The sequence below is a fragment of the Gymnoscopelus microlampas genome, assembly GCF_963454915.1.
Source record: "Gymnoscopelus microlampas genome assembly, chromosome: 20".
Classification (NCBI taxonomy): Eukaryota; Metazoa; Chordata; class Actinopteri; order Myctophiformes; family Myctophidae; genus Gymnoscopelus; species Gymnoscopelus microlampas.
Genome location: NC_139957.1, coordinates 38,746,076 through 38,766,075, shown reverse-complemented (window position 1 = coordinate 38,766,075; position 20,000 = coordinate 38,746,076). Strand labels below are relative to the sequence as shown.

At 40.6% G+C, this 20,000-nt stretch overlaps 2 protein-coding genes across 5 annotated transcripts in view; both read right to left on the bottom strand.

Moving 5' to 3' along the window:
* Positions 1–6,839, bottom strand: part of qpct (glutaminyl-peptide cyclotransferase) — a 13,657-nt gene extending 6,818 nt beyond the window's left edge. Inside the window, exons 1-2 of the mRNA XM_084045686.1 lie at positions 6,636–6,839; positions 2,058–2,204 (exon numbers count right to left, since the gene is read on the bottom strand). Coding sequence (XP_083901812.1) covers positions 2,058–2,204; positions 6,636–6,773 — 285 coding nt within the window. The 5' untranslated portion in view covers positions 6,774–6,839. The remainder of the gene's footprint in view (positions 1–2,057; positions 2,205–6,635) is intronic.
* A 6,582-nt stretch (positions 6,840–13,421) lies between these two features.
* The window catches only part of prkd3 (protein kinase D3), a 111,169-nt gene continuing 104,590 nt past the window's right edge, over positions 13,422–20,000 (bottom strand). For all 4 annotated transcript variants that reach the window (XM_084045678.1, XM_084045679.1, XM_084045676.1 and 1 more), the window contains exons 18-19: positions 19,708–19,793; positions 13,422–17,901 (exon numbers count right to left, since the gene is read on the bottom strand). In XM_084045678.1, coding sequence (XP_083901804.1) covers positions 17,728–17,901; positions 19,708–19,793 — 260 coding nt within the window. In that variant the 3' untranslated portion in view covers positions 13,422–17,727. The remainder of the gene's footprint in view (positions 17,902–19,707; positions 19,794–20,000) is intronic.

Below are 20,000 nucleotides of genomic sequence, written 5' to 3'. Positions count from 1 at the left end.
TTTTGGACATATGAGGTTTCCACCCGACAGAGGCGATATTCAAAAACGTTCAAAAGCATGCATGCATGCACACACACACAGATACAACCACCCAAACCACTCTGAAGGACTGCAGGGCCCATTGCCCTGACCTCCCTGATCATAAATACCTCTGACAAACTTATAAAACAGGAACTTCTGGATAAAAACCTGCAACACCTTCTTGATCCGTTACAGTTTGCATATCTGGCCGGGCGGGGTGTACAGGTCTCTATACTGCCAGAACCTTGCTTGATATTTTATTCAAACACCCAGAGGGCAATAAAACTCAAGCCAAGCTGCTGTTTGTTGATTTTTCATTCAGCTCTCTCGACACAATTGAACCACCACCTGTTAAGCCTGATTTATGCTTAGGTGCACGCTGGTATTGCATGCAGTAAATAGCAGATCTACAAGTTCACAATGCGTCACATTCGTGACACGTTGTGAGCTTGTAGATCTGCTATTTACTGAACACGAAACCGGCACACAACCAAGTATAACTGAGGCTTTAGTGGATAAACTGACCACTAACTGCTTTGGTTTTGACTCTAGTTTAGCTGCTCGGATCCAGGACTTCCTTTCTAACAGCAGCACCCAGCGGGGGAGGAGGGGGAATGAGTCTTCATCTGCAGGTGCACCCCAGTCCCCAGGGGTGTGTTCTCTCAACACTCATTTACTGTATATTCTGTATACAGATGGCTGTATACGGTTTGAGCCTGAGCTGAGCATGACACCGTTCTGAGCAGAACATGGGAGATTTTCTACATTTCACTGCTTGTGCCAAGGTCAAGGTTTTTCAAAAATAGCAGATCTACAAGCTCATAGCGCGGCACTCGGTGCGGCGCTATGAGCTTGTATATCTGCTATTTTTGAATAGCCAAAGCTAAGTGGTTAAAAATGATTGTGACTTAGTATGAAGTGACAGCAGCAATGCAAGTGTGTTAAAGCACAGCATTATAAATTGTAACTGTAATTTGGATAGGCTTAAAGGAGAGTCCGAGTCATTTGAAAAATGACATCTAAAGCCAACAACATCATCATAAAGGACACAAGACCACAGCGTTGTATTCTACAGACATTCTGCCCAATGGTAATTGCATTGTTTCCTGTCACTTAGTGACCCATAGGAGGCAGTACAGTGCATCATTCATGGATGACCACAGTAGTAGCCCTGCTTTTATTGGTAGTAGATGAAACAACACTATACTCCTACTATCTCACACATACATGTGCATATATAATGCTTAATTTATACCAATACTTTAATTTATATGTACATATACAGTATATAGGCTATACTTTTCCTAGAGTTATTTATCTTGTATTTTTTTTGTTTAATAGTTTTTCAATATTTTGTTCAATGCAGCTTAGTTTGAATTAGTGTGGCTTTTCTCGTTTCAGTGTATTTTCATTGTTAGAGAGAAGATCAAAGAAGCCACACACTCATATCTTCATCTTCGGCAGGCAGGCAGGCTGCCTTCCTCAGGATGACCCTGAGGAAGGCATGCATGCCTGCCCAAACGTTGGCTTTGTGTTTTTAACATCTCTAGTGGTCAATAAAGTAAGTCTCTGGTACTGAAGCTATGAGTGTGACTGCTTTGATCTTCTCTCAGTTTTGCATCCGCTGCCGGCACCTCAAAAGGTTTCTATTTTCATTGTTTAAAGCGGCACTACGTAACTTTTTTTTACTGAATAATATGTAAATTTGTCCAATCAATCTGCATGGTAGAGTATGTTAATACAATATAACTTATACAATTGGGGTGGTTGTATTTTGTCTCCCTGCTCTTCTATTGAGGCATTTAGATCGTGTCAAAGGTGATGTCAGGATCTGACACAAATTTTGACCTGATGGTCAAGATTCAATTCATCCCCTGAGAAAACAGGCAGCCTCTATTAGCTCAATGGTAAATATTCTCACTTGCACAGGAAACCGGGTTCAAATCCGGGGTAGAAGAGGAAAGTTACATTACACAGTGCAGCTTTAGACTAAGTTGAAGTTGACTATAATAACGTTGTTCCTATACAGCACTAACCTCCTGTACAGCGATGCTGCCCGGGGTACCAGGGTAGCGGGTCACCAGCAGTGGCTTCAGGTCCCTCTGCCACATCTGGTCCGTGTCTGTGTGTGACAGTGTGATGCGGATCTCCCCGGGTGTCAGGGTGACAGCATTGTGCTGGTTCTGACAACAAAGACAAGACATGACATTTAAATAAATACAAAAACAGAAATGAGAAGCAGTATTCATTTCACATCAAAATACACACAGTTATAATAATCACAGCTGGAAGTACGGTTGAACCTTTCCAAACATTTTGTTATTAAGGTGAAGATAATAGTTGTAAAACATGCAGTCAGTTGAACTTTCTTTTATTTATGATATATTTTTGAGCTTTTCTGTCTTTATTTGTAGTACAGGGGAGAGTGACAGGAAAAGAGGAGTGACATGCAGCAAAGGTCTTACGGCTCAGGAATCGAACCTGCGACTTGCTGTCAGGCTGCATCAAGCCTATATGTGTGGTATGCGCCTTAACCACTAGGACATTGGCGCACAAGTCAGTTGAACTTTTTAACATAGGCTACAATTATATTACTGATATTATATACTGTATGTACAGTAGGCCTATATGAGAGAGAGAGAGAGAGAGAGAGAGAGGAACTATGTATTAGGATAAGACATAGTAATAGATATTACTCTGTTCTTCCACAGTAAGGCATTCAGTATGCATATATAGTACAAATTGTGCAAATGGATTGTGTAAATTCAATTGTAAAGTGCATATCGTTGTTGTTAAGGCCAGGTGTTGTTATTACACAGCATCCAGAATATTCTAATCCTAGCCTATAGACAAATCCACAGAGCGCTCCCCTGGCGCAATCATAACTGCAGTGTCAGAATGCACACCGCAGCAGGGGTCTTGACACCGCAGCACTCTGTGGATTCGTCTTTAGGCACAGTTGCAGTGTACAGTTACTGACCACTGGCTTCTAAAGGCTATGGCAATCCTTTCATGATGCACTGAACACGACCAACACTCCAGAGGAAGATTCCTGCATGGTGCAACCACTGGCTTTGTGCTGAGATAATACAAAACAGTGGTTGCTTTCATATTAGCTGACCATCCTACAACATAATAAAACCCCTAAGGTCTATTCATTATCCATGTGATTTATGATTCCGATACAGTAACAACAAACAATGTGGGTTTACACCGTCTGAGCACTGTTATTATGGCAGTGGCAAAATAATGAGCATCAACAATTATCTGGACAACAATATGTTTTGATCGTATCATCATGTGATATTAATGTCCTCCGAGAGAATTGCAAAAAGCGTTGCAAGATGATGAGATAGTACACGTTCCCAAACTTTTCAGGCCGTGACCCCCCAGAATAATCACATTGTGAAAAAAGCCAAACTACAAGCTCACAATGCCTGGCAATGCGAGGCGTTGTGAGCTTGTATAGAGCAGCTATTTTTTACAATTTTTGTCTCGTTCTTAAGCAATATTTGTTTATTTGGACAGTTTCACCGTTTTTATATAGTATAGTTTGTTGGTTACTTTTTACATAGTAATGGTCTTATTATTAGTAATCTGTTTCCATTTTAGAGATAGGCCTATTAAAAAGGTCTTAAAAGTCCTTAAATTGTCACTTTAGAAATGTGCAGATACCCTGTATACACTTATAGTGTGTGTTGGTTTGTTTACTGTTGAGTAAGAAAACAATGCTGCACATTGAGGAAATCATCTGGGGACCCCTTCAAAATGATTTGGGGACCCCCTTGGGTCCCGATCCCCAGTTTGGAAACCATTGACTTTGGTGAAAGAATGAAGCTGATAAGACTGATCATGACAACAGTGGAATGTAATCAAACACCTCTTCAGACAGAGAGACACAAGACGCAATCAGCTGAGCCACGACAGTGAATGTGTCATGATTTTATCGGCTTTGGAAAAATCAGATGCCTAATTTAGTAGGATGGTGGAGATCCAGTGAATAAAGTGCTGGTAGAAAGCTCTGAAATTAGACTTTTATAGGTGTTGAACGATTAATTGGATAATTGATTAATTGCTAACAGAAAATGAACGAAATGTTAGTAATAAATTGATCAGTTTAGTAATGTTTCGTGACAAAGTTTCTAATATGTGCTGTTTATAACTTCACCAAAACGTGAATACTTGTCTTTGTTGCGTGTATAATTATGTACTTTATTACGTAATATATAAAAAAAAACATTTAATTAGTTGCAGCAGCCCTTTGGAAGGGTGGCTGTGAGCATGAAGCATTCTCAGATTCCCACAAACACGAAGACATTCAGCGAGGCAGAGACTGTGACTGTGACACCAAAATGAAGATATTGATTGAACTGCTTTGTCTCATGCCATCCTTGTCCTCAGCCTGTATACCATATCAGTTTGATGAATGATAAAATACACAATACCTGGTATACTAAACAACACACAGACAGACAGCCAGCCACAGAAACAAACACAATTGATTATTTTCCACAGATCGTTTTCGTTTGGTCTCAAAGTTCACCTGTGCTACAGCAGCCCCCTAACACAGAGAGCCCTGGTTGTCGTGGTAACACAGACTGATCACAGAGTTGAGAGAGAGAGAGAGAGAGAGAGAGAGAGATAGAGAGATAGAGAGAGAGAGAGAGAGAGAGAGAGAGAGAGAGAGAGAGAGAGAGAGAGAGAGAGAGAGAGAGAGAGAGAGAGAGAGAGAGAGAGAGACTACTATGAGAACATATAGTCATCAAAGTCTTGGTATGTACACAGTATGGCCCTCCCCTCTCTCTACAGAGGCTTGGATTGAATCAATCACAGCATAGTGTGTTCGTTCATTTTACCCTGAGAATATAAACAAATTTACATTCTCAGGGTATAAATTAACAGTGGATTTCATTGTACATTCTTCACTGGCCGTGTGGTATAAATGGGCAGTGCATCTGGGTTATTATGAAATGTGTGTCCACAGGCTATATATATTCAAGGCTGATAAAGGTCAGAGCTTCATTACCAGTAAACGATGACAAATATCTTTTGCTCTGTTCAATCCCCCCTGAGTCACGGATGTGTTCCGGTACACAAAACAACCTCTTGTTATAGTTGTTATGCCATGGACAGTCAGCCCTGCAATTACAGAGTTGCAATATTGTAGGCCTAACGTATAATTATGGGTTATTTGGTGAGACGTGACTCCAGAGAGGTGCATCAGTCCCAGGAGATGCATGGGGCTCAGTGAGTGAAGACATGGGGTTCCCACTTTAATGACCGCGCTGCCATAGCAACCAGACAAGAGGAGGAGAGGGGATGAAATGCATGGATAAGAACCATGCGCCATCAAGCAGTCACGCTGCATTTCACAAGAATTATACAATATAGGCCGTGTGGTGCACAATATTGTGGTGCACCTCCATAAATCTGGAATGCCCAGCCCAAGTGTATTCGACAAGACGATACTGTCATATACTTTGACCCATTCAATCCGGGGAACGCATCTCGTGTGCATTTTACATTTCTTTGGCTATTAAAACATTGAAGCCAGGGGTAGGCTGAGTGGTGGACATTGCTCTTGTCTTTGCATGTCTTTATGTATGTATTTGTATTTTGTTGTTTTCTTGTGTCATGTCAAATGTGTGTACTGTTATATGTTGCATACATGGCTGTTTCTGGGTCGCAAGACAAATTTCAGTGCAAACTGACAATAAAGTATTATCGTATCGTATCGTATTGAAGGTATACAAGCTAATGCTCTATGAGCTTGTAGATCTGCTATTTTTGAAAAATCATTAACATTTGTGCAAATATTTAAATTATTATTATTTTTAAGCGGGTTAGGTTTATGTTCAGAAAGGCATTCTTGTAAAGCACCCGTCCATGTATATACAACCTCCCTTTTCTTTTCCTATACAGCCTAATTCCCCTCTTTTCATGTTGAATTTCTGTATCAGTTTTAGCCGTGAGATATCTAAGTTGTTAATTTTCTATTTGCATTTAGTTTTCCTTGCTTTTGTTTTAATGTGTAACTCCTCTGTGCAGCACTTTGTGACGTCTGTTTAGAAAGGTGCTGTATAAATAAAGTTATTATTATTACCATTATTTCCTTGAGATGTGTGATCTGAAGTTATTGCTCCATGGAAGCATTGAGTATAGACTTTATTCCCTATACAGAAAATGTTTTGACTCTATGAATACACATGCTCTATGAATATGTCACCTCAATAATTGTGTGATTTTTGTCACATTAAATAATGAAAAATATTTATGAATCGTACAAAGTTGCAATAAAAAACTAACACATCATAAGATGAAAACTTAAATTATGATGGCAAAAACCCCAGTATTGCAAAAGTAGCCTTCAATATTATGCAATGAGAATGGAAAAAAATTACACGGTGATAAAAAAAAATCTGTTTCTATTGTGCATGCAGCTTTATGAAAAATGCCTGAATAAGAAACTATGACAACAGGAATGGTAATTTGTTTTAATGAACCCCCCCCCACACACTCACACACACACACACACACACACACACACACACACACACACACACACACACACACACACACACACACACACACACACTTCATTATTTCCCCCTTACCTTCTCCAGTGTCCATGGAACTCCATTGATAGAATCGAAGGAAGTCGCACAGAGGAAGATGAAGATATAAAACAAATGCATGATGATGGTGATCGCTGGTGGTCGACGGCTGTTAATAACGGTTCCTCTCCTCAGCATTCCTGGAGGCTCAGTCTCTGCTGATCATGTGAATAAACACATGAGCAGGAGGAGTGAAGGCTACCACTGCTCTCAATATTTATTCTGTGTGTGTGTATGGCTACGTCAGAGGTGTGTGGCTGTGGTATCATGAGTCAATAGGGTTCATTTAACTGTCTGAGTGGATACAAATGTAACCAAATGGACCCGTTCGGGTCCATTTGGTTACATTTGTATCCACTCAGACAGTTACTTACAAAGAAGTGTGTGGCTGTAGTGTGGTATGAGTCAATAATGTTAATTACACTGTCTGAGTGGATACAAAGTACATTCAAATGGAGTGTGAAGACTCATCGAATCCACACAATCATCTGCGGACACTGGCTAAAGCTGTGTTATCTATTTAAGGAAAATGACCAACTTGTTATTTCTTTTGATGTTTTTCCACCAAAGAATAAAAGACTTAATTGGATACCTGCTGTGACCAACACAACACGTGACCACTGGACAAAAGGCTCTGAAATGGTTTCCTGTTGTTCAACATTGTCATCATGTCGAACAACCACAGACTATTTTAAAACAGATTTAAAGACCCACCTTTTTCTCTTGCTTTTTTTGTCTGAGGTTGCATCCGTCATGTTTTGCATATTCATACAGTAGTAACTACCTAAAGATTCCACCAAATATGTTGATTGATTCTGACATCTGACAAGTAGCCTAGTTATTAACATTAAGTTGTCAATAATGACAATGTTTACAGGCATATTAGGTGTACAAAGTGTGCAATCAATCCATGTATTTGCACATCAAATGATCATGTTATGTTGCTTAGAAACCAACGACCCCCGAAGTCCCAACATTCATTAGGTCACCAATGTTGCTGTAACGTTGTCACGTGATCTCATTCCACGTGGGAAACCAAGGAGTATTGGACAAGGAAAGGTCACATTCACCAAGTTCTATAAAAATATAAGTCCCTAAAAGTACTGCAAATTGGGAATACTCCCGTCAAGTAAAAAATACCTAAAAATTATACTTGAGTACAATACTTGAGTAAATGTTCTTATAAATGTTACTTTATTATTACACCACAGCCCGTTTGCCTCAGTGCAAGAAGACAGCTGTGTTCCGTCAGCAACTATAACGGAGCAACTATAAGACTTCCGGTGGATGATCTCTTCAGAATAAGAGTATCCTCTAAAAATGAAAATAAAGTAGAAAAACGGTTAATTTGCACATTAAAACTACAAATTAAGCATTTAAACGAAGCTATACAACACATATTATGTTTCTGTGTAACAAAAACGTTTTTTTAAACATTAATAATTTATCTAAATGGATAAATGGTCAGAAAAGGTCAGAAAAGTGCCGTTCTCAGACAATAGTGGACACTGGACAGGCGCCGGCGGACACTGCCGGCACTTCTGACATACGCACGCGTGCGGGGACACCTCCCCTACAACGCCACACTCTCGGATAAGCCCGAGAGGTGTAAAAATAAGTGTGGCGGACCGTCCAGTGAGGTCAGAGGTAAGAAAAGTGCCGTTCTCAGACAAAAGTGGACACTGGACAGGCGCCGGCGGACACTGCCGACACTTCTGACATACGCACGCGTGTGGGGACACCTCCCCTACAACGCCACATTCCCCGCTAAGCCAAACAGGTGTATTTTGAAAAGTGGCGGGCCGTCCAGTGAGGTCAGGGGTCAGAAAAAGGCCATTTTCAGTGCTTACAAATTGGACGCTGGACACGAGACAGCTATTTGCCGTGGCACTTGTGACATACGCACAAGGTTTATCATACCTGCCATTCCATCTGTACTTTCATTTTATTTGTGTTATCTATATTTTTATTTCTACTTCATTACATCAGTATTGTTACTTGTTACTGATGTATTTTGTTTGGTTGTGTTAGCACAGTCTCTGTAGAAACAGGTCTCAACATTTCACTACTACTTGAGTAAGTGACAAATAAATCCCTCTTGATTCTTGTTCAGATTAGTTCCAGAGTTCTCTTTGAAAATGTCTCACATTTTGAAATGGCTCCACATCCATTGCCTGATATTAAGCTGGTAGGTACACATGATGTAATAGACATGCCATTAAAAGTATGCACTTAAAAGTTTATTTTCATTCATTATTTATATTCTTTATAATTGTGAATGTTAAAAATTGTGGGGTTCTGCTATAGTCACTTACAAAACGTATACTCTTATTTCAACGTGAAATGATAGTGTTGTATACTGGAGTCAAACTGGGTTTGTGTCAAATATACTGCAGTTCTCACATTAGTTTATATATAGTAGGCCTAATACCTATCACCGTCCTTTGACTTTATTTGACTCTTAGTGAGAAAGACTGTTACTTGTGTCAGCGTTTAATAGCCTACAGCCAGCAATCCTACTATCCTACTATCCTACTATAATTCTATAATTCTATCCTACTATAATCCTACTATAATTCTAGTAACCTCTGTGCGTGCGTTTGTAGTGGTGGTGGTGGTGAAGCTACCCGGTTCTCCCCGCTGGCTGGACCAATTGCTCTGATTTTGCACACAGCCATTGACCATTACCATCTGAACTTGACTGTGAAGCCCGTTTTTCAATTTCATCAAATCTCAGCTTCTTATTAGCGTTTTTGTGTCAAAGAATGTCGTCCCATAGCTGCGGCTGCCCAGCTATGGGACAAACTGCCTCCCGGGTTGCCAGATCATGTGCGCATATCCCCCCACGGATGCGCTGCGCCGACCGGGTATGGTCTAGTAGTAATAATTCTAGTAACCTCTGTGCGTGCGTTTGTAGTGGTGGTGGTGGTGAAGCTACCCGGTTCTCCCCACTGGCTGGACCAATTGCTCTGATTTTGCACACAGCCATTGACCATTACCATCTGAACTTAACTGTGAAGCCCGTTTTTCAATTTCATCAAATCTCAGCTTCTTATTAGCGTTTTTGTGTCAAAGAATGTCGTCCCATAGCTGCGGCTGCCCAGCTATGGGACAAACTGCCTCCCGGGTTGCCAGATCATGTGCGTATATCCCCCCACGGCTGCGCCGACCGGGTATGGTCTAGTTGTTTCTAATTATGACAAGCACAATAACACAAATAATAATAATACTACTGTGTGCGAGTCTGTTGAGAAGAAAATAACTCCAGAAGAGAGTGGCAGATTTTCATGGAACTTGGTAGAAATTATCTCCAGGCTGCCCTAGATAAATGGCACAATGATGGTCACAGTCAATGTTACATACGTCTTATCTCAGGAACGGAGAGAGACACAGAACGAGATGTTGGTGTGTGCCTTTATTAATGGTCTTGAAATGTTATACTGATGTCAAACTGGGAAACTGAAATAGAAGGCTTGTCCATAGCCATGTCTGTTGGGTGGGAGTATCAACACATATCCATCAAAAACTGGTCAACGCAACAGGACTGTATACACAGAAGATGCTTTAAAACTTCCTGATGAGATTCTGTGGCACTGCCTGGGACTTGCGTCCTCTTCCAAAAAGCCAATGGGTAGGTTTGATGTCAGAAGTGCTGGCAGCGTCCGCCTGTACAAGTATAAACATCCTCCAACATGAATTGCAAGTGGCAAAAACACATGGGTACATTTATTTCTATGTAAAATGTAATGATGCATCACTTAATGCTGGCATCACAATAGAGGACAATTTGGAAGATATTGACCATGGTGTGGATGTGTTTTTTTGCATTTTTTTTTACGCCTCTCGGGCTTATCCGAGAGTGTGGCGTTGTAGGGGAGGTGTCCCCGCACGCGTGCGTATGTCAGAAGTGTCGGCAGTGTCCGCCGGCGCCTGTCCAGTGTCCACTTTTGTCTGAGAACGGCACTTTTCTGACCTCTGACCTCACTGGACGGTCCGCCACACTTTTTTTTACACCTCTCCCGCTTAGCGGAGAGTGTGGCGTTGTAGGGGAGGTGTCCCCGCACGCGTGCGTATGTCAGAAGTGTTGGCAGCGTCCGCCGGCGCCTTTCCAGTGTCCACTGTTGTCTGAAAACGGTACTTTCTTTTCTTACATCTGGCCGCACTGGACGGCCTGCCAGTTTTTTTTTTTTTACAAATTATCTCTCAATTTTCACCAACATTCTGTCCTTCTGGTCTGTATCAATTTTCTATCAAGTTCAGGGGCGCTCAGTTATGGAACAGTTCTCACGAACACACACACACACACACACACACACACACACACACACACACACACACACACTTTTATTTTTCTGATTACATTCTTATTTGTATTGTATTTTAGTTTTTAAATAGGTGAGATCAACTTTATAAACCCGCCTTGCTTTATTTTTTTTAAATCGCACCTGCACTGATCTACTATTATTATTTGTAGCATATTTTGTTGTTACTTTTATCACTGTTTATTTGCTTCTGCAAAAAACAATATCATATCATGATCATTTTCCAAGAGTGACCTGGCCTAGAGGCAGCAATATTACAATAATGGACAAACAGTTCAAAAACAATACATATGTAACAAACACAAATGAATATCCAGTTAAAGTAAATGTATTTTTAAAATACATTTGTGTCTATAAGAATAAAATTGGCAATTAGAAGTGTTCTAGTATGCACCATTTAAAAGACGTACATCATAAATGTATTTTTAAAATACATTTGTGTCTTTTAAAAACATTACACATTCGTGATCTTATTTTGACGGCAACCGGAAACCTTATAGTTGCTAGCTCCAAAACCGGATGTCCTATAGTTGCTGACGGAACGGAGCTACACACTACTACACATAGATATATATAAAGGCTAGATGACTCACCCGCGCTGCTGGCCAATGGAGTACGACGTCGCCACATGGCGGCCATCTTGGGACGGTCATTCATAACATTATGTCTATGGTGCATATACTTTGAAATAACCATAGCGTGCTCAATTTTCATCCGATTTTCAAACAGTTTGGTGTTTTGTAAACACCAATGATGTAGTTATGATATTATTGTATTTAAAAAAAAAACATGATTATAATTATAAGTATGCAGTATCATAACTACATCTTTGGTGTTTACAAAACACCAAACCGTTTGAAAATCGGATGAAAATTGAGCACGCTATGGTTATTTCAAAGTATATGCACCATAGACATAATGTTATGAGTGACCGTCGCAAGATGGCCGCGGTTGAGCTACGCTTGCGCCGCCCCCTTGAGCCATCTAGCCTTTATATATATCTATGCTACTACACACATTACACAATGTTTGAATGACCTAAAACGTCAACACACAGGTCTTCATCTGTATGTTAATAACGGTGGATCGCCATCAACGTTTACAAGTGCTCATCGCCACCTAGTGCACCAGGATGTGTAGTTGTTTGACATTACTTCAAAATTAACTTTAACAAATCCAAAAAAGAGCCCTAACTACACGGCAAAATGTGATCACTCTGTCTTAAGGTCCCATCTAAATCCCATTGCCTTATAATAATGAACGTATACATTAAGTGAAAGCATAGGCGGCGGGTAATGAAGGCTAGGGTAGGCTAAGCCTTCCCAAATGTTATCCTGGAAAATTTTTGAAATTGAGCAAATTATATATAATAAATGTGCGCAGCATTATATATTGTGTGTGCTGTCGCTGCAGCCCCCTGGTGACAATCACGCCTACCCGCCGATCAAAGGAGCACCCTCTCCGCCCCCTCCCTTCAGCAGAAAATAACGTGCATTACTGCGTTCACATCAGCGCAGGCTGCGCAGCACTGCTTGTCACCCTATAACCGAAATAAACTTAATAAAGTAACCAAAAAAGTAACTTTATCCACGGGAAACCCGAAAAAAATCGCGCGCGCGCTTCGCGCGCGCGCGGGGGGGGGGACACATGCACGCGCGCTGCGCGCGCGTGCATGTGTCCCGTACTAGCCTTCCCAAATGTCGGACTCACCCGCCGCCTATGAGTGAAAGTAGGCTTTGAGAGCGAGCAAGTCAGTACTAAGTCAGTACTGTCTGCTGTAAACCTGAGTAGACCACTAGATGGCAGCACATCAACAGCATAGAATGGATGCAACCTCTCGTACAGGGCTCTTCAACCTTTTCAGGCCAAGGACCCCCTAGCTGAGAGGGAGATAAAGCAGGGACCCCCTCTATATTGTATAAAATTGTGTTTCAGATTATTTTTATTTTTTTACTTAGTCTGCCCTTTCCCCCCCCTCTACACCAATAGCCGATCTACAAGCAGCTTGTAGATCTGCTATGTTTGGCTAAAGTTCTCCTCAGAAAAGGGGATGCTAGGGTTCAAGTGGTTAAGGTAAAGAAAATAAATATCACACAAAGATTTGGCGGACCCCCTGTAGTATCCCCTAGGGGTCCCGGACCCCCTGTTAAAACCCCTGCTCTAGTAAATCATCATAACATGTTGGTAGATAGTCTGACAGTGACAATGAATAAAGTTGCAGAATGAACATATTCACACACACACACACACACACACACACACACACACACACACACACACACACACACACACACACACACACACACACAGAGCCTAGTACGTGAAGCAAGTCAACTTGCTAAGGCGTGCATTAAGTGCATGTAAGTTTACACTTGCAGACACAAATTCAACATTATATGAGTCAGTCAAACAGTTGAGTCTCAGCAGGGGCAATGAATAAAAAGATCACAGGGGAATCCAGGAGCTCATCATGATAAGAAGTAGAGTTTTTATTCCAATTTCATGTACTGAAATATACAAAAAAACACTGACACCTGCCAATCCAGCGGCAACACAGACAGGAAAGGGACGCGATGATGGAAAAGAACTACAACTCCCATAAAAAAAAAACCATTCCATTAGAGTCACGTAGCCTAAATAAGAACAAAACAATACCACATGAAACACCATGTTGTACTTCTAACTTCACTCTACTGTGTCTGTCTTTAATACAGGTAAAAAGGTCCAGGGCAATGAGAGCTGCATTTCTCAATTTCTTTTTTAACTCTTTAATAACAAAATGACCTTTTGTTCAGTGGTGGAAAGTAACTAAGTACATTTACTCAAATACACTGTACTTGAGTTAAATTGTCAATACTTTTACTTCTACTCCAACTTTTACTTTACTCCACTACATCTCAGAGGCAAATATTGTACTTTTTACTCCACCACAATTATTTGAATACTTTAGTTACTTTGTAGATTTTGATTATTATTACAAAACACACATTAAACACTTCAGCCCTATAGATACTTCGGCTATTTGCAAAATAGCAGATCTACAAGCTCACAACGTGCCACGGTGCGACGCGTTCTGAGCTTGTAGATCAGCTATTTTCAAAAGATCTTTTATAAAATTTAGAACATTTAATAGACATTTGAAAACTTGTGAAATAAGACATTGTGCATATTGAGTACTTTTACTCTTTTGTCCTTTAAGTGTATTTTGGTGCCAATACCTTCACCGGACATTGCAGTATTGATACTTTTACTTAAGTAAAAAAAAAACTTTTTGCACCACTGCTTAACAAAAGGTCCTGTTCATGTAAAGTTATTCCAATTATTACAACTGTAAGCATTGTGGAAATCTGACAAACATGCTTAGGTTGTCAACGATTCTAACTCATTAAGAACTCCAATCTGGTGTAGGGGTGCAACAGTTAATCCAACTAATCGATTTAATCGATTAGATATATATGTAATTATATTTAAAAAAAGGAATCGATTTGAATAAAATAATTGATTTTGGGGGGAAAACAAGATTCTTTTGGTCTCCAAAATGAGCCAAAATAGCACAACTACACGTTCACAACGCATCACAATGCGATGCGTTGTGAACTTGTAGATCGGCTGTTTTTGCACGACAATGTTGTATGACGAAGTATAAAATAGGGTTTAAGTGGTTGATCAGACTAATCAATTTACAATTATTTCATACAAAAAAAAGAAATGCGCTTCAAGATTCCAGAAAATCAATAGAATAATTGCTGAGAAAATAATGTATAGTTTCATCTCTAGTTTCAACACTGGGTGATTGTTAACTAAAGGATATGGATATCAGAATGCAGTGGATGAGGTTCACTCAGTTTTGTACCATCTAAAAAAAAACTGAATACAATTATGAATACAATCACCCTTTTTCTGGCTGATTTGAAATCATTGCACTGGATCATTAAGACCTGTTGACCAAGACACTGAAATGCACTGCTGCTCATGGCTTCCAAGGAAAATACAACAGCTACGATTTGTTCTAAAAAACAAAAACAAAAAAACAAATACTGCACCTCAGGAGACCGCTGCTGTCGGCCATAAACCTCTTATCTCCATATTTAAACTTTTCGTTTTTTCGTAAATTAACGCCCTACTTGCAGTCGTGGAAAGTAACTAAATACATTTATTTAAATGCTGTACTTGAGTTCAATTTTGAGGTATTTCCAATTTCCAATACTTTTACTTCTACTCCACTACATCTCAGAGGCAAATATTATACTTTTACTCCACTACAATTATTTGAAAACTTTAATTTACGAATTACTTTGTAGATTTGTATTATTATTAAAAAACATACATTATCACTTCAGCCCTGTACATTTCGTCCATTTGAAAATAGCCGATCTACAAGCTCACAATGCTTCGCGATGCGACGCATTGTGAGCTTGTAGATCTGCTATTTTCAAAAGATTTGTATACATTTTATGCATTTGAAAACTGGGACATACTGCATAATGAGTACTTTCTACTTTTGGTACTTCCAGTACATTTTGATACTAATACTTTTGTACTTCTATTATTCAAGTACATTTTTTAATTCCGGACCTTTACTTGTAACAAATATTTCTACATTGCAGTATTGATACTTTTACTTAAGTAAAACATTTTAGTACTTTTTCCACCACCGCCTAATTGATCATACAGCGTCACACAAAATCATCAAAAGTAGCAGATTTCGCGTTTCGAACTTGTCGATCTCCTACTTTTTGCTACTTTTTGAATTTGAATCCTGAAAAAGTAATAGTTTTGGACATAACAAGGTTTCCAACCCGACAGAGACAACGAGATATTACTCGGGAACAGTCCCTACAGACACGACATGGATGGGATTCCAGAATTGGGAGTGTTTGACAAGTCACATTCATAAAAAAAAAAATCAAAAAATACTGCTGTGAAAGTAGCACATAAAAGGCCCCAAAAAACACAAACATCAGGAGAGCAGCGTTTCAGTGTTCAGGAACACTGCTCTCGCTTGTGCAGTTTGCGGTTAAACTTACAAGAAACTTTGTCTGACTGTAGCACAAACTGCTCATTATGTGGTCCAATCCAGAAAACTCACAATAATAAAAAAAAAACTCCTAAAGCTTAGCTGAACATGAATTGACTGGTTTGTTGTTGTCGGCCTCCTGGCCTCTATTCAACTCAAATCTCTTTAACTTTTTCCGATATATTTTTCCGATAAGTCATTTGGTCACTTTTCTCTCGAGGGTGTTAGCAGCGAATAGCTCCTTCTTCTGTTCATCCCATCTTCAAACTGCTATATTCAATGGTAGTTTAGTGCAAAAAAATCTACCATAATTAGTAACAAAAAAACAAAAAAAAACTACATGTAAAACAGACATACAAAAATGATAGTTCCAGTTCCAAGTCATCAAAGGACAAGTTTTCACAAACAATCTTGAAATCGTTGACAATAACTACATTATGGTTGTCATAGAATCCATCCACTCTTAACCACTTAAACCCTCTATACTTAGTAAACTAATACTTAAGTTGACCAGGGGGGGTCCTCGGAGGGGGGGTTCCAGGGGGTCCCCAGCAAAAATGTGTTAGCGCAGCATCACAATCATTTTCACCACTTTATCCATATTTTATACGTTGGCTATTCGAAAATAGCAGATGTACAAGCTCACCTGCGAGGCTGTACATCTGCTATTTCTGATTAGTTTAAGCAATTAAGACGGGGAACGCATCTGTGTGTCATTTTTAGATTTCTTTGGCTATTCAAAAATAGCAGATATACAAGCTCAAGTGCCGCGCTATGAGCTTGCAGATCTGCTATTTTTGAAAAATCGTGAAAATTCGTGGCAAAATCTTGGATTATATATTTTTTTATAAGTGAACATTTGTAAAATATCTAGTTCCAGGAACCCCCAGAAGCAAAGATTTGAGTTACAAATGTCCGCCAAAAAAATGAAAAATAAAAAAACAAATATTTGCACAACTTTTCATGATTTTTCAAAAATAGCAGATCTGCAGGCTCATAGCGCGGCACTGAGTGCCGCGCTATGAGCTTGCAGATCTGCTATTTTTGAATAGCCCAATGAAATTTTCAACGACTATTTTCCTCCCAACGTTCCCCCACCAGAATAGCGACGCTATAGGGTTCAAGTGGTTAAATAACAATGGATGGCATAATGCACTGTTGATCCCTTTATTCCTGGGGTGAGCGCACTCTGTCTCTCTCTCTCTCTCTCTCAGGTGATGACCAGAGGAATATTATTACTCATAATAATGTACTAAAACAGCTAAACAAAGCGAGTTCATTTTAATGTACTGTGTGTTTGGCTTGCATGGAAGTTCTCTCATCAAACGGAGCCACACTTTGACAAAGTTCCACGTTTAATGTCTTCATCTGGTGCAAAAAGATAAGGAAAGAAACGTCCTTTTTTTCTCCCAAGAGTTTTTTTTTTAGTGTATAGAACACTCCAACATGTCGTCCACCCGCCTTCCTCCCTTCCTCCTCTGGGGGGCGGCGTGTCCGTCGAGCTGCCAAATCTTCCGTCCCGCCGCCTTTGCCAGGCGTTTAACCAGACGGATTCTCAGTTTCAAACTGGCGTCTCTCTCTCTCTCTCTCTCTCGCTCTCTTTCCGTTTTTCCACGGCACAGAGTTTCGCAGGGAAAATCGACGGCTTGCAAAGGTACATGTAACTGTACAAAGATTCCCTGTTAACGTTTTGTTAAGCCCCTCGATACACGGGCGGCGTAGTGAGTGACTTCCTCCTCACTCCGTGGGACCACTAGGGGTCCTCGTCCATGTCGTCCAGGTTGGGGGCCATGATGAAGTGTTTGGGGTAGGGCAGGCTGTGCTCGTCGGCGTACTCCTCCCAGCGCGCGTCGTCGCTCTCGTGGGTGATGTAGCGTTCCCCCCGCCGCGTCTCGAACTCCCTGAGGTCCAGCCACGTCTGGTAGTCCTGAGAACCGAGGAGGAGGGGCGAGAGAGACACGTCTGAGTTAAGCGGTCAGAGTAATTCATGCACAGGCAGAAAATAGCAGACCGACTGTATAGAGAACGGGCGTAGCGATGTCACAGGTTCGAGACGCTGTTAACTCCGCCCACTTTGGCCGCCATTAAACTTAGGTTGTTTGGTCGCGCTGGTACATCACTCTGTAGTCAGCAAGCAGCAAGTGTAGACGGTGTACATGATCTTTCATCTCTATACTATCTATCTGGTCGCGCTGGTACATCACTCTGTAGTCCTGTGCTCGTTGTTCAGCAAGCAGCAAGTGTAGACGGTGTACATTATCTTCCATCTCTCTTCTATCTATATCTAACTTGTATAATCTCTAATACATATGCTTCTGTGCTCAAACAAGCATGACAGCACACAATAATGTAGATCGGCTATTTTCAAGTAGCCGATGTCACTAAGCCACTTCTTTTTGGCTTGTTTTCATAGACCTGGTTGCTTATTTCTCTCGCAAAATCTGGCAACACAGGTCCCGTTCCTTTCACTTACTACTCAATGATTAATGAATGAACAATATAATAATAATAATAATAATAATAATAATAATGCTTCTCTAATAATATTAATAATAATAATATATAAATAATCAGTACTCAAGATGACTATATTTTATTTTCGGTTCAGGTGAACCAGTCTATGAAATGAATGATTTTGACTCTGACTGGGCACAATGTCATTACATGATCTGGGGCACAGATGTAATGACATTTTTTCCAGGTAGCGTGCCTTTGCGTCCGCGTTCAGCTTCTCTCTGTATGGTATCTCTCTGTCACGCATTGCACGGTCCATCTTCTGTCCTTTACCAATAAATGTGTTGTAGACTTTACACAGACTGTGCGTTCAGGACACGTTGTGAGTAACTGTCAATGTTGTTGTTGATACGACCCTAACTAAGATGGCCACCGGAACTACGTCACTGGTAGCTAGACTCCTCCCTACGCCCGTTCTCTATAAGCTTGCAGTCGCAATGCGTCGCTTCCGTGATGCGTCGGTTGTGAGCTAGTAGGTCGGCTAATTCCGCACGTCGCCTTGCCGTCATGCTCATTCCCCCGAAGATTCGGTACAAACATGGGGATGAATTCAGTCCACTATTATATCAGCGCTGTGAGCTTGTAGATCTGCTATTTTTGGCGAACGTTCCCCCAGAATAGGGATGCTAGGGTTCAAGTGGTGAGGACCCCCTAGGGCATTGGTTCTCAAAGTGGGGTCCGGGGACCCCCAGGGGTACTTGAGGGGGTTCCAGGGGGTCCCCAGCTAAATGATAGATTAGGCACCAAATGGACCCTTATGGCTCTGTAACTCTGAGAGTGTACAAATGGAACCAAATGGACCCTAACGGGTCCATTTGGTTCCATTTGTACACTCTCAGAGTTAAATTGACATAGATTTTACAATATGAATTGCGGTCCAAGTGATAGAAATGCCATTAAATGGTCCGTAGCCCTAATGCATGTCAAACTGGGGGTCCTTGAAATTAAAATGGTTGAAATCACTGCTAGAGAGCTGTAAAGATCTTCTATTATGGGGGTCCCTGGCTTACCTTTTCAAATGGGGTCCGCGGTCTAATAAGTGTCTATTTGGGGGTCCTTGGCACGAAAAAGTTTGAGAACCACTGCCCTAGGGGTCCCAGGCCCCCAGTTGAAGAACCCAGGCCTAAAGAGTAATCGTTCCTAACAAACTAGGGACCAAGGTGATAGGATGATGAATCCTTCCACATGACACAGAGAACATAATTATTTCACACCTCACCTGTAACCAAGGGTGACTGAGGGATTTGTCCACGCTGTAACGCTTCCTCATCTTTACTTGGAGGAGATTGTTGATCAGATCTGTGGCTGTGGAGAGGGGAAAGAAACAAAATGACATTACAGTCACAACATTCTATGAACAAACATTTATTTTCATTAGTTTTTTTTAAAGGTAGGGTAAGTGATATCTTTTGGCATATTTGTTGTTAAAAAGGTTTTAAAATACTATATTATGATAGTAATCATTGCTACAGAGCGTTTGTTCAGTCACAGGGGTCTCTCCGGCTCTTTAGT